This window comes from Oryctolagus cuniculus, chromosome 12 (genome assembly GCF_964237555.1).
Source record: "Oryctolagus cuniculus chromosome 12, mOryCun1.1, whole genome shotgun sequence".
Lineage (NCBI taxonomy): Eukaryota > Metazoa > Chordata > Mammalia > Lagomorpha > Leporidae > Oryctolagus > Oryctolagus cuniculus.
In genome coordinates, this window is record NC_091443.1 from 54644052 (window position 1) to 54657577 (window position 13526).

A 13526-nucleotide genomic window follows, 5' to 3' on the forward strand; every position below is an offset into this window, starting at 1 on the left:
GTGCTGTTTAGGGCATCTGCTCTTCTATGAGTCTGCTGTGTATCCCGCTTCCCATGTTGGATCGTTCTCTCCTTCTTAATTCTATCAGATAGAATTAGCAGACACTAGTCTTGTTTATGTGATCCCTTTGACTCTTTAGACCTATCAGTGTGATCAATTATGCACTGAAATTGATCACTTGGACTAGTGAGATGGCATTGGTACATGCCACCTTGATAGGATTGAATTGGAATCCCCTGGCACGTTTCTAACTGTACCGTTTGGGGCAAGTCTGATTGAGCATGTCCCAAATTGTATATCTCCTCCCTCTCTGACATACGTTTTCAATCTTGTAAACACCAAAAAGAAGTTCTCACTTTCACTGCTACAAAAACTTTTTATTTATTAATTGATTTATATAAGGGGAACAGATTTCATGTATTTCATATGCACAATGTAGAGCACATAATGATATGGCCCACCCTCCCTCCATCCCCCTTCCTTTTTTCTTTTAACTTTTGTGATAATATACTTCCCATTCACTTTATAATCACAGGCTTAATACTCCACTAAATAAAGAACTCAACAAACAGAAAGTAGAAAGACCACTATTGCATAGTAGTGTAGACAAGGACTATAAGCAATAATCAAATCTTGATGTCAGTGTCACTCATATACATTACATTTTCTTGTACTTCATATGTCAGCCATCACAAATCAGAGAAAACATTTTGCAAAGTTGTAATCATGCTTTAAAACTATCTATGTATATATATATATAGACACATATAAAACTGTGTATATATACACACACACAGTTTTTAAAAGTGTCTTCTCTCTCAATGTGTTTCTAAATCTAATTATCTAAATATTTAATTTTTTATATTGAATGATTTTTTATACTCCACTTATTTTAAATGGATAAGTGAATCATTTAAAATTTATCCCTCTTAAAGAAAATATGTTTGTAGTCACTCCCTGATTTTTTTCCTCTTTGGTTAACCCATTCATTTTAATAAAAAAGTTCTTTTACTTCTTTTGATATTCAGGTTCAGGAACTCTGGCATATGCGACTAATATATAATAAGGTATAGAATAAATGTGATTACAAAATGTATTCCCGTTCTACCTGGCTTTGTAGTTAATCTAACATCCAAATTTAAGTAAAATATTATTATTTTTATTAAATATATTCACAAATGAAATCATTAACTTTCAATTAGTTTAGACCAGTTCTGATGCTGAGGACTGTGTTATAGTTGTCTAGTTGAAAATCTAGCCAATTTCTATATCGAGGAAGCTATTCTAATTTACATTTTCATATAGAGAAAATTTGACACAAATTAGAGGAAAGTGAAAAAGACACGAAACAAGAAATCTGGATGGAATCTTACCTGATGCTCTTGTATGAGAATAGAGAATCAGAGGAGAGAGTAGACATCCAAATTCAGGTTTCTGTTTCTTGGAGTATACGAGTCAGCCTCCGTCTCCTTGTCTCTTAATTCAGCAGGAGGAAGCGCGCAGTAGAGATGAGCAGAGTAGTACTAACATACATGTTTCTCAGCAGGCTTCTCAAAGGAAGTGCATCTTGGAAGGTAGCCTTATCAAGTGCAGCAACTACTGGGAGCCCACACAGGCCCTGTGGTTGAGCGAGGAAAGACGGAGACATGCAGCTGTGAAGAGCGCTGTGGCCTTTCCTGCTTTAGCAGGGTCCAGTTACGTCTCAGCCTCTAGAGGGGAGTGTGTGGCAGAGACGTCCTGAGCCATGGCTGCTCTGTCCTCAGCAGCACATCTTTGTGGGTGGGTGACCCAGGGCACGCTGCCACGTGTGCACTCATGGGTATTGCTGAGCCGCAGCCCCCACCTACACTTCATGAGTAGGCCAAGATTTGCTTCTGACCTTTATGGATTACCCAGCTTGTCCCAGTGGACTCATCTGGGGATAACAGAAAGTTTTGGCCGGGACTCAAACAGTACTTCCTCAGCTGAGATCTAAAATTGGTCCAGCCTCTAGGGAGAGGGAGAAAGATGAGGGAGCCTGGGCCTAACCTGAAGAATAAAATGGAATTAAGCCTTGCATCAGAATGTCAAGTATAGACATACATGGCTGTATATATTTTTATGTAATGCAGCCACATTTTCCCACAAATAAAAATGACACTGGATTTAAGAATTAAAATTAAGAGCAAGGGTTCTATGAAGCCCAAGGATAGAAAAGTGAGAAGTTAATTGCAAAGACTTCATGAAGCAGTTGAAAAACTTTTCCATCTGTTCCCTTCTTTCTATCATTCTGCACATATATAATTCCCAAGTACACTGTGGTTATGTTGGGATTTTTTTGATTAATATCAATCATTTTACATAACTATAAACTATTGTCCTAACTGTAGACTATTGAATTTGTTCTTTCATTCTCACTTCAGCTAAAGAAAAATCAAACACTTAAATAAACACTATTATTACCACAATTAATAATAGTTAATTAATAATTAATAATAGTTAATTAATAATAGTTTTTGTTATCCTTGATAAAAATGAGTACTATTTTCTAAGAATTACTGGTTGATAGCAGACAAAGGGTGTGGGGGAGAGAAGGTAACGCTGGACCTGTGGCTTGGTCAGCAATGTCCCAGAGTCTTAGCATTGAACTCTAAGTAGTCCAACTCTATTAACTGGAGAAATTGCTGCCTTTTTTCCAAGTGTGTGTGAGTTTGTGAATATTCTACTTTCTGAGTCAAAACTTAAGTGATTGGCCAGGTGATCTAAGGACCTGCGATTTAGGGGCTTTGCAAAGGAGAATGTATGAGCCTATGGTGGAAATAGCAGGCACGCGTTTTGGGGGAGCTGCCTTGGCCAGTTTGCATGCTGGGGCAGCCCCTCGTAGCATGAGAGCTCCCAGAAACTGTGGCACTGGGGCTGCTACTCAGAAGGGGAAGAGGACCAGGCACCGCTGGTGGCAGTGTGGCAAGAGAGGCTTTAATGTTCATGTGACATGGTGTAAGAGCCCCATATGGACGTCCTGTGCATGAAACTTTAAAAGACAGAGCGACTTGGGAGCTTTACAACCCTAAGTCTATCTTTTCTATGACTAGCTAATGCTGGGCACAGCGTATAAAGGAGGTAGGCTCTAAGTGGTTAACAAATCGTCTTATTTAGACTATATAAAACAATTGGGCATATACAAATTTTGGCACTGGAGGACTTTAGAGTGAATGGAATTCATCTTGCTCTGAAGATGCAAGCAACCCAGCATCCCTGACAATGAAGCCATCTTTGGTTCATTCATGTAATAGATGATCTCTGAAATAGTATGTTTATGGCTTTTTACTCTTATTGCTGTATGATTACAGATTTCAGCTTTCATCGTTTCTCCCATGTGCACACTGTAAAAGCAGAATGTAGAGAATTAAACTAATTGGTGTACAATAAGGTGTTAATTTTTCAAAGATAATTTTTTATTATTATGGAAATAACAATAACATATAAAAATCAATAACAGAAAATAATACAGTTTAAATCACAATCATTAAAAATTAAAAAAATTTTTAATCTAAATTTTTTCACAATCTTATTTCCAAGAGCCATTGCTAATTTGTATTTCTAGTCTTTCTTCATATTTTACAAAATAGAGACTATGCAATTCTTTTCAAAACTAGAATAATAGTACATGCAATTTTTCAATTTTTTTAATGTTACACTTGAACTTTTTCCATAGCACTCAACATTACTAGAATTACTATTCTTTAGGGTCTATGATGTTCCATTCTAATCAATGTACTTTATCCTTTTTTTGGGCGGTACTTAAAATTTTATGCAAAGTTTCTGGGACTCCAAAAATATTCTTAGAAATAGGTCATATATGTGTACCTTTAAGATGTTCCAATTTTACCTACCTTAACGTTGTAACAAAATAAGAGATAACTGGTAGAGAGTAGAAAACAGAGTGCCAGATAATGGCTTAGAAAACCAGACATCAGATGTGAACTTTATGATTTAGTACACTTTTATGTACTATAATTCCTCATGGGTAATAGAGAAAACTATTGTTCTCACCCATGTAATACTGTGAGAATCTCATGAATTAGGGAAGCTCTGAATTGATCGGATCTTAGGTAATTGAAAACATAGTTTCAATGTAACATCAGGGAATTCACATATTTGTTCATTGATTCACTGTTGTTCATTGATTACGACATTATTCCTCTGGGATAAAATAGCTTTTTACCATACAAGCACTAGCTTTCAACAGAGAGAGAATAAATTCATTTTAAAAAATGCTCATGAGATTCCGTTTTTGTGTATTCCTTTTTGGGGGATGACTTGTGTTATGAAAGGCCCACCAGGTATCTGAACTGTTTTTTGAAAGAATATCTATTTTCAGATGCTTTCAAATAGATGCTCCCATTGAGACTGGACGTGTTTTGTCTTTTTTAAAATTTATTTATTTTGAAAGAGTTACAGAGAGACTGAGCCGTGTGTGCATGCACCTGTGCACACACACAGAGGGAGGGAGGGAGGGAGGGAGAGAGAGGGAGGGAGAGAGATTTTACATCCATATGTTCACTTAACATATGGCCACAATGGCTGGGGCTGGGCAGCCAAGACTTGAACCACTGCTCATATGGGATGCAGGCAGCTGCTTAACCTACTACACCACAATGCCGGCCTCAATGCTGGCCTCAAGACCGGGTGTCTATCTGCATCGATTTTGGTGTGGAGAATGGGCTTGAAGTAAGTGCTGTCCAGCTACGTGATGACACCCAGGCCCTTGCTGAAAGACATCTCTGTGTGGCTAAGTCTCTCACAGCACGCAGTCTTCTCGTTCTTGTTCCGCTCTCTTTAGTCTTTTCCGAAGTTGCTCACAGAAATCATCCCACTGCACCCCCGCTTGAGGCACATCAAAATAGTCTTCCTTCTGGAGCCAGCGGGTAAGGCGGTGGTAGCTGTGTAACTGCCGCCGATCAATGGGCTCCAGAAACAGCAGCGTGAGGCGAGCAGCCCCAGGCCTGGCCACCAAATGGTAGGTGGCGAGCCTTAACTCCAGGTTGCACCAGGGACTTCTCAGCGCTTGGCAGCTGAGCACACAGAGGGTGGTTCTGCTGCTCTCCATGCTGGCAGCTGTAGCATCCATCCTGTCCTGACCAATCCCAAAGTCCCTCTCGGGCAGGCAGAGCCTCAAGCCCTCCCCAGCCGGAGGAGGCTTCTCCAGGGCAGGAACCAGTTTGTCCAATACCCAGGCTTGGTCTTGCTCACAATAGGATATGAAGACATCATAGCGGAATGCGCTTCTGGGGCCCCGCCCACACAATTTCCACCACCAGGCATAAAATAGTTTCCGCAGCTGGCGAAGCCAGGGCCATTTGGGGCAGCCAAGCAGTGCAGAGATCATCAGCAGGAGCACCAGAATGAAGCTAATGAGAAAACCTTGGAAATTCGGATCGTGTGCACAGTGACTAGAAAGGAAGGAAAGCAGGGGAGTCTTGGAGTAGTCAGAGGCATTAGCCATGCAGATGGAGTCCCCCAACCCATACACAAAGGTGTTCGGGGCACCTGTTGCCCAAGGCCCCACCCAAGAGCTTTCACACTGGCATATGAAGGTGACATTGGAGAAATAAACGTATTCAGGCATCTGGGGGATCATCTCCTGGAGGCTGCTGTCCAACCCCAGGTCCCATTCAGAGTTGAGCAACAGCAGCCGAAGGAGACCCAACCCCCTGAAGGTGGAGATGGAGAGGTTCCTAAGGTTCAGGTGGCTCAATGCTAACACTTGTAACTGAGGTACTTCCTTCAGTACCTCCTCCAGTGTCACTGAACCTAAGTTATAGAAGAAGTCCATGTCCCCCAACTCCAGCACTCGCAGCTTGGGCGTTATTGACAGATGAAGGTTTTCTGCATCCTCATGACCAGACCAGAAGTGCAAGTGCTCCAGGAGAGGAAGCTGTGGGAAGAATCTGGAATCAGGGCTTGAGAAAATGAAGGGGCTGCAGCCTCGCAAAGTGAGGTGCCGTAGAGATGGGAAATGGATTGTGGCATTGAATGGAACTAGCACCACATTGGAAGACTGCAAGGTGAGGTTCTCCAAGAATAAGAAGGGTTCTCCGTTTGCAACATGAAAAAATACACTGGGTTGTGCCCAGACCTCCAAGCTGAGCAGCTCTGGAGGCCAGGGAGGGTAGATATCTAGCATAGCCACAGAACCCAGCTGCAGATGGCTCAGCTTGCGGGGACCCTGGAGATGCCTGCCTGAGATGGTCTCTAAATAGGTGCCCAGAATATTCAATGAAGTTAGGGCAGGAAGAGGGGAGAGCCAGCCTGGCTTGAGCACCTTAATTTGGTTCCAACTCAGATCTAGGGACTTGAGCTGTCTCAGTCCCTCCAGGTTCTCACTGGACAAGCTGGAGATGTTGTTACCACTCAGCCAGAGCTCCTGGAGTTGAGGAAGAGAGGAGAATGCCCCATGGGGTAGGGTACAGAGCTCATTATGGGACAGATCTAACACTTTGAGGTTTGAGCTCCAGCCCTGCGGAAGCACCAGGGTTGGACCCAGTTTATTCATGGAAAGGTTGAGCCTCTGGAGCTGGGGAAGGGCACTGAAGAACCCAGGAGGAAGCAGCTGCAGGCTGTTGGCGTAGAGACTGATGACTTCCAGGGAGTGCAGGCTTGGGAGATCCTCATCCTTTATGTTCTGGATTTGGTTCCTCCCCAGATCAAGAGCTCCAAGTTCAAAGTAGCCTGTCACATTCCCAGGTAGTTTGTTTACACCTGTATGTACAAGGGAGAGGGAGTCCAGGTGGAGCAATCCTGAGTCCAGTAAGCCTGTTGTGTTCAGTGGAGTGCCATCCAATCTCAGGGAGCGGAGATGGAGGCCTTTCAAGGCTCCAACACCCACTTGACTCAGGTGCAGGTTGGAAGACAGATCCAGGACTTCCAGGAAGGGAGACCATGGTCTGGGGCTATGTGTAGGGGAGAAACCAGAGCCAAGGTTTGGGAAGAGCTTTTGCAGCTCCTGCAGCTCTGTCAGACAGCTGTGCTTCAGGGTCAGATGACTAAGGCTGATCGGTAACTGGATGCTCTGGCTGTAATTCAAGCAGTAGCCTTGAAATGAAATGCTGTTGAGAAATCGGAGGGACTCCAGGGTATCTTGAGGGAGAAACAGATTCAAACAACAGGGAGCATGATGCTCAAAGGAGAGGTGCTGCAGCTGGTGCAACCCTTGAAATGCCCCAGCTGCAACCTTGGTGGTCCCCAGCTGCAGCCTCAGCAGTTGTAGAGAAGAGAAAAGGCCAAAGGCATCATCCGGCAGGATAGGAACTGTGCCCTGCAGACAGAGTGCTTCTATGTCCCGAGGCACTGAAGCCAGGGTCTGAGGCAGGTCTTTCACATTGGAGCATGATGCAAAAAGGTGCAGTCCTGGGACCAAAGAACAGAAAGGGACGTAGAAAGAGAGGTTAGACAACAGGGACGCGTCTCCTACGGTGCAGTCAGGGGCGGTCCATGCCCAGCTCCTCAAGCTGAAGCTCATCATGCACGGTAGGAGCAGAGTAGAAAACAGACACCTTTTCATCCTTGGTGCTGCTTCTAGGAAAAGAGCAGAAATAATAAGGGTGTCACATCCTATAAACATGAACAATCCCAGCCCAGGGTTTTATGATGTATATAACGTCCTTGGAAGTTCTGGAACATGTGGGAGAAACGGCTCTGTGATCATGACATGTAGGCGACATTGGACCAAATAGGGAACTCACGTTCTGCATACTCATGTGTGAATTCCTGCAGGTGGGGACCCAGGGGAGACAGAAAAAGAGGGCAGCAAGAAGGGCCAGATACTCACAGCCTGTGAGGGGTCCCAGCAGAGAAACTGCTGCTACTTCCCAATCTTCCTGTTGCATATGATTGGCTCAGGTTGCTAAATTAAGTTGAGGGAGGCCCGCAGGTGTATATGGCTCACTTTAAGATTAGGCAGCAAATTTACTTGTCCATAACGGAGTATATTGGAGAAGAAAAAGCATGTTAATAATGCAGACATAACAAAAGGACATACAGTCTCATTTGATCTTAAACCATGTGACATATTATTTTCCATTTCACAGATGAGGCAGTTCAGTGTCAAAGAAGCAAGTTTGCTTGTTTAAGGTCAAAGTGGAATGCATCTGTGTAGGGACTGTCGCCCATATTTTCTGTTTCCAAGATTGACGCTTCCACCACAGAAGGCCTCAGGTAGGAATAAGGAAGCATTGTAAGTGAACTCTATTGAGATTATGCAAAACAGAAAACCTTAGTTCAGGTCAGCTATCAAGAAAGCAGAGAAAGTCAGCGGCACAGTGATTAGGCTGAAATGCAGTTAAAGGAAACATAAGGTCATGATCCTTTTGTGTTCTGAATTCCACGCTGGAGAGAGGAGGTTGCACTGCCCACTTTCTTTCTGCTCATCCCTCCTCTGTGATACGGCCTCCAAATGCCCATATGAAATTGGCAGTAATCACATGTTCTCCATTTAGGTCCTTGGAATGATGGAAAGAGGAGGGAGAACAGAAGGATGCTCTGGGAATGATAGATGTCAGTTAACCGCAATTGAAGGCATTGCTTTCCTGAGACACTTGGGGCTTATTCAGTCACCTGTGCCTGGGAAAGGCAAGACTTAGTATTAAAAGACATAGACTTCTCTGTCTTTCCTTGAGTTACCATGGAGATAACATGCACAAACTCTGGAAGCACTGAAACTGCCTCTCCTTGAGTCATACGCCTTCAGCTGCAGCACCAGCACTGTTGTATGTGCCTCGGACATCAGGGAGAGTCCAGAGGAGGCCTGAGGGTGCCTGGGAGCTCACCATCTAGATGCCTCCACCTTGCGAAGCCATCAATGTTCTTGTGGATTTCACTCTGTACACCTGATGCTCTATTCTACTTCCATGGCTAGTCTTGTGCATTTCTGAGGCTGTTTTATTGAGCTCTGACTGTATTAAATAGCCTGGCTGCTCCTCTTCCAATCCAGCTCTCTGCTATGGCCTGGGAAAGCAGTGGAGGATGGCCCAAGTGCTTGGACCCCTGCACCCATGTGGGAGATCTGGAAGAAGCTCCTGTTTTTGGATTGGCACAGCTCCGGCCATTGCAGTCATTTGGGGAGTGAACCAGTGGATGGAAGACCTCTCTCTCCCTCCCTGCCTGTAACTGTACCTCTCAAATAAATAAATAAAATATTTAAAAAATAGTATGTTATTTGGGAGCTTCACTCTCTAGGACCAAAGATACACATTGGCCACGGGAAAGAGATCCTGGGAATATGCAAACTTGTGAGCTATGGACTGGACCTTTGTCTCCAGGAAATCATGTTTGGTATTGAAGCAGATACAGATGGCCCACAACCGACAGTTCCCAATTTGTAGAAATTGTGACAAGTCTTAACTCAAATGTTCTTCTTAACTCTCTGCCTTGTCCTTGCCTAATTCCCGGCCTCTGACATCCCCTGGAGAGACACAGGATCTCCAGGTAGAGATAATTCTCAGTTTTTACTCCTTCCCAACAATTCTGCTAATCGGTCCTCCCCCTTGTCCGATACTTACACGGTTGGCAGAGCTGTAGCTGTTTATTTCCCAGAGGAGGAAACAGAATTTCAGAGGTGACAGAGCTGAAACTTCTCAGGAAGCGTTCTTCCCTTCTACAGCCAAGGAGTGAAAGTCCTCTCTTCCATGATTCTTCCCACCACACTGGCCTCAGATGTGGCATAGATGGGACAGGGCTGTTAATTAGCTATGAGGTGGGATGTCCCGGGGAAAGGGGAGAATGCCCTGTTAACCCCTCGACTGCTCCCCAGGCTGGACCATTTGCGCAATTTCCTCTTTTCCACTCTTGTTTGGAGATTTCAGTTCTCGCTGAGTTTGTATCATATCCTCCAGAAGTCGGAGACAGCAAGTTCCTTCTTCCCTCCCCAGGAGCGCTTCCTTTCCCACAGAAGAGCCCACCTGTCTGCATTTCTGCTCTCACCCTCTGTCGTCCCAACATTAATTAACACACTTAATACTAAGTTCTTTTACAGCCAGGTTAGGGGGGCCTCATTTTATTTCTGGAAGGATCTCAACTTTTCCAATGAGGTTGGGAGTGCAGAGCAGACGGGAGAAAAGGAAAGGTCAGTTTCTATCTGAATGATAAATGTTCTTTTCCAGAGAGCTTAGGCCTTGGGACACCTCTGGAGAGAAATCATGCAATCTGAACTGGGTAGGGTTTGGATAAGTTAATATCCCAAAGAGGAAGGGCTTCCACATTTGGATTTATAGTTGAACTCCCTTTGGAATATTTTTCTACCTTTATTCTTGCAATGAGTTTTCTCATATCTTGTCACCAGCATTCAATTTTCAAGTGTCACCTGAAGGACTTTTTGTAGACTGGGGAAAAAAATTATTTTTCACACACATTCTTGATTTTAGGATCTTTAGAGCTTCTGTTTTTTATTAAGATTTGTTTTTAAAAGATTTATTTATTTATTTGAAAGGCACAGTTACAGAGAGGTAGAGGCAGAGACAGAGAGAGAGAGGTCTTCCATCCATTGGTTCAGTCCCCAGTTGGCTGCAACAGCTGAAGCTTCACTAATCCGAAGCCAGGAGCCAGGAGCTTCTTCCAGGTCTCCCATGTAGGTGCAGGGGCCCAAGGACTTGGGCCATCTTCCACTGCTTTCCCAGGCCACAGCAGAGAGCTGGATTGGAAGTGGAGCAGCCGAGACTCGAACCAGCACCCATATGGAATGCCGGTACTGCAGGCAGCAGTTTTACCCACTATGCTGTGGCCCCGGCCCCTAAAATTTGTTTTTAAAAATCTCTTCTATCCTGCCAGCATTGTGATGCAGTAGGTTAGATTTCTGCCTGTGAGGCCAGCATCCCAAATCTTGGCGCCAGTTCAAGTCCCAGCTACTGTGCTCCTGACCCTGCTCTCTTCTAATGTGCCTGGGAAGGCAGTGGCAGGACCCCGTCAGTCATGTGGAGACCTAGGTGGAATGCTTGCCTCCTGACTTCGGTTTGACTCAGCCCTGGCCATGGCAGCCATTTGTTGAGTGAACCAGCAGATGGAAGCACTTTCTCTTTCTCTCTTTCTCTCTCTATCCGCCACATATATCTCTCTTGCTGTTTACTTGGCTGTAAAGATTTACTGAAGAGGAATATCAACTTCCTAAATTGAGACTTTTAAGAAAAGACACTACTTCTAAACTTCCATCCCTATATTAATTTTCTTATATTTTGCTTATTTCAAATATGACAGAGCTATTAGCTGCATCATTAATTTTCTTCTCTTCTTGTCTAATACAGCTTTGATTTTATTCTGGTGACAGTGTGCTCATCTAAGAAATTAACCATCACAGCTATCCTTGTTTATAATGGTCATTATTTCACGTAAGTGTTTTCAATTAACAATATAAGTTATTTGTATGCTGACCTGTTTTCTGCTCTCTGAAGATTCTCTTGCCATCCTCAGATAATAAACTCTCCTTGCAAAAGGAAACCTATGGAAAAAATGTAATTTATATGAGAGAAATTGGTATTTTGATATTTGATTATGGTGCATAGGCCCTTGTCATTCTCCTGAGGAACAGTGGTTTTTCTTCTCATTACTTGTTGAATTCTTTATTTAGTGGAGGATTAAGCTTGTGATTATAAAGTAACTTTAAAGTATGTCATTGCAAAATTAAAATAAAAATAAGAAAGAAAGGTGGAAGGAGAATGGGGATAGGGTGGTGAGTGTCATTATGTTCTTAAAACTGCATATAAGAAATACATTAAATTTATTCTATTTACATAAATAATTTTTAAAAAGGAAATACATGAATTTATCAAAAATGCAGGAAGCCTTGGGTCCCTAATTACATTTTGGAACTGTTTGTCTCCGAACTTCTGTGAATTGATTGCTTCCAGAAGTGTTTATGTAAGAAAAAAAAATCCTAAATCTTTATCTTGCATAAGCTGCTGTTATTGTAGCTTCTATTATTAGTTGAATCTGAGTCTAATGCATGCAACATTTCTGGGTCCCTTGATAGATCTTGAGTTTTCTTTTTGTTTCTAATACTTAAGTAAGTAGAATGTGGAGTAAGAAATAATTATTGAGGGCAGGCATTTAGCCTAGCAGCTAAGATGGTGATCAAGATGCCTGTGTCCAAGTTGGGTTGCTTAGCTCTGGCTACTGACCCCATCTTCCTGCTAATGTAGACTGGGAGAAGCAGCAGTGATGGCTCAAGTAATCGGGTTCCTCCCATTCATGTGGGAGACCTGGACTGAATTCTTAGCAGTCTGGCTTTGTCCTGGGCCATTCCAAGCTGTTGCAAGTATTTGAGAAAGAATCAATGGATGAGATTCTCTCTCTCTCTCTCTCTTTGACTTAAATAAAGTTACATGAAAATCTTATTTGCATCAGTTAGTTTGGTAACTGTTCACTTATATGATTCCTTATAAAATAGTAGATATTAGTTCTTACTGTTGTTTTCCAGTTTTTGTCTCTTTGTTTTCCTAAATTGTTGCAAATGAAAAATAGGTATAGTTTATATGACTAATGTTCAAAGGTAATATAGACCCATTTAATTTATAAGCTCTGTGCAAACACATGCTATAAAGCTTGCCCAAAACAGCAGCATTATCCTTTGTTACACATCAAGTACAGGAGAATGCTTAGGTGTGTGGCACATCTAAAAGCATCATTCTAAATTATATGTCCATTTGTAAGCATTCTTAAAAATGTATATCCTTTCAAAATTGGATGAAGTACACATGCTTATCATGGGTAATTTAGGAGATAAATAGATAACAAGAGTACTTCAAAAGCTTTGTATAAAGTGGAATTAAAAGATGTTTATTTTGGTGCAAAAAAATTTGAAATCCAGGCCTAGTTTAAATAATCTGCATTTTCAAGGATTTGAAAATGTTTTTACACAGGAACAAACAACTTTTAATTTTATTTCCACAAATTTTTGAAGTATTCTACTAAAGGAAAAGAGGAAATACAGAATCTAAATTACCCTTAATATCATTACTCTATATTTATTTAAGATTGTATAATTAATATTATTTCATATCTTCACTTTTCACTCAATAGCATACTATTTTACATATTAAATACTTTAAATTAATTTTCATATTATTTTTATACTTATTATCTTAAATCAAATGAAAAAAAAGTGTTTCTATTAAACTTATTTTGCCTTTACAGTATTCATTTCTAGGATATATCCAGCTCTTTAGTATGTATGGCCATGTAGTTTTGAAGGTAGAACTTAGACACAGTTCCCAGGAGTGGATATATGGAACATCAGAACTCTAACTGAACTTGATTCAACATATTTGATTTCTTCCCTTACTCTATGTGAACTTAGGCAATATGTTTGGTGTTTTTGAGTCTGGTCTAAGAAACGAGTATGGCAAATCCTACTCTAGTTATGTGGCAGAAACCTTGAGGCTGAACAGAGAAACTAGGAAAGCGTTTTGTAAATGATAAAAAGAGCTTTACAAATGAAATACATTAATTTTACTAATTAGAATTGATTCCATAGTACTGTTTCAGATTCAATTTACTTC

General features: G+C 41.9%; 1 protein-coding gene, 1 long non-coding RNA gene and 1 pseudogene across 4 annotated transcripts in view; 1 reads left to right on the forward strand and 2 right to left on the reverse strand.

Moving 5' to 3' along the window:
- LOC100348419 (olfactory receptor 11G2-like) overlaps positions 1-1867 on the reverse strand; it is a 35595-nt pseudogene extending 33728 nt beyond the window's left edge.
- Positions 1-13526, forward strand: part of LOC127483792 (uncharacterized) — a 35526-nt gene that overhangs the window by 10404 nt on the left and 11596 nt on the right. Inside the window, exons 1-3 of one of the 2 annotated variants that reach the window (XR_007910463.2) lie at positions 5908-6047; positions 8070-8196; positions 11274-11357. This is a non-coding gene — a long non-coding RNA (uncharacterized lncRNA). Of the gene's footprint in view, positions 1-5907; positions 6048-8069; positions 8197-11273; positions 11358-13526 lie in introns of those variants that run through there. The other variant, XR_007910462.2, reaches the window with a different exon arrangement.
- On the reverse strand, positions 4399-8084 carry LOC100347922 (toll-like receptor 11). Of its 2 annotated transcripts, XM_002717857.5 has the most exons (2): positions 7811-8084; positions 4399-7557 (listed from the first exon to the last, which is right to left on the reverse strand). In XM_002717857.5, exon 2 carries the CDS (start codon positions 7541-7543, stop codon positions 4781-4783), a length of 2763 nt encoding a protein of 920 aa, XP_002717903.1. In that variant the 5' UTR covers positions 7544-7557; positions 7811-8084; the 3' UTR covers positions 4399-4780.

Excerpts from the sequence above, each read along its gene's own strand:
- LOC100347922 (XM_002717857.5), bottom strand. The coding sequence starts at position 7,543 with ATGAAAAGGTGTCTGTTTTCTACTCTGCTCCTACCGTGCATGATGAGC.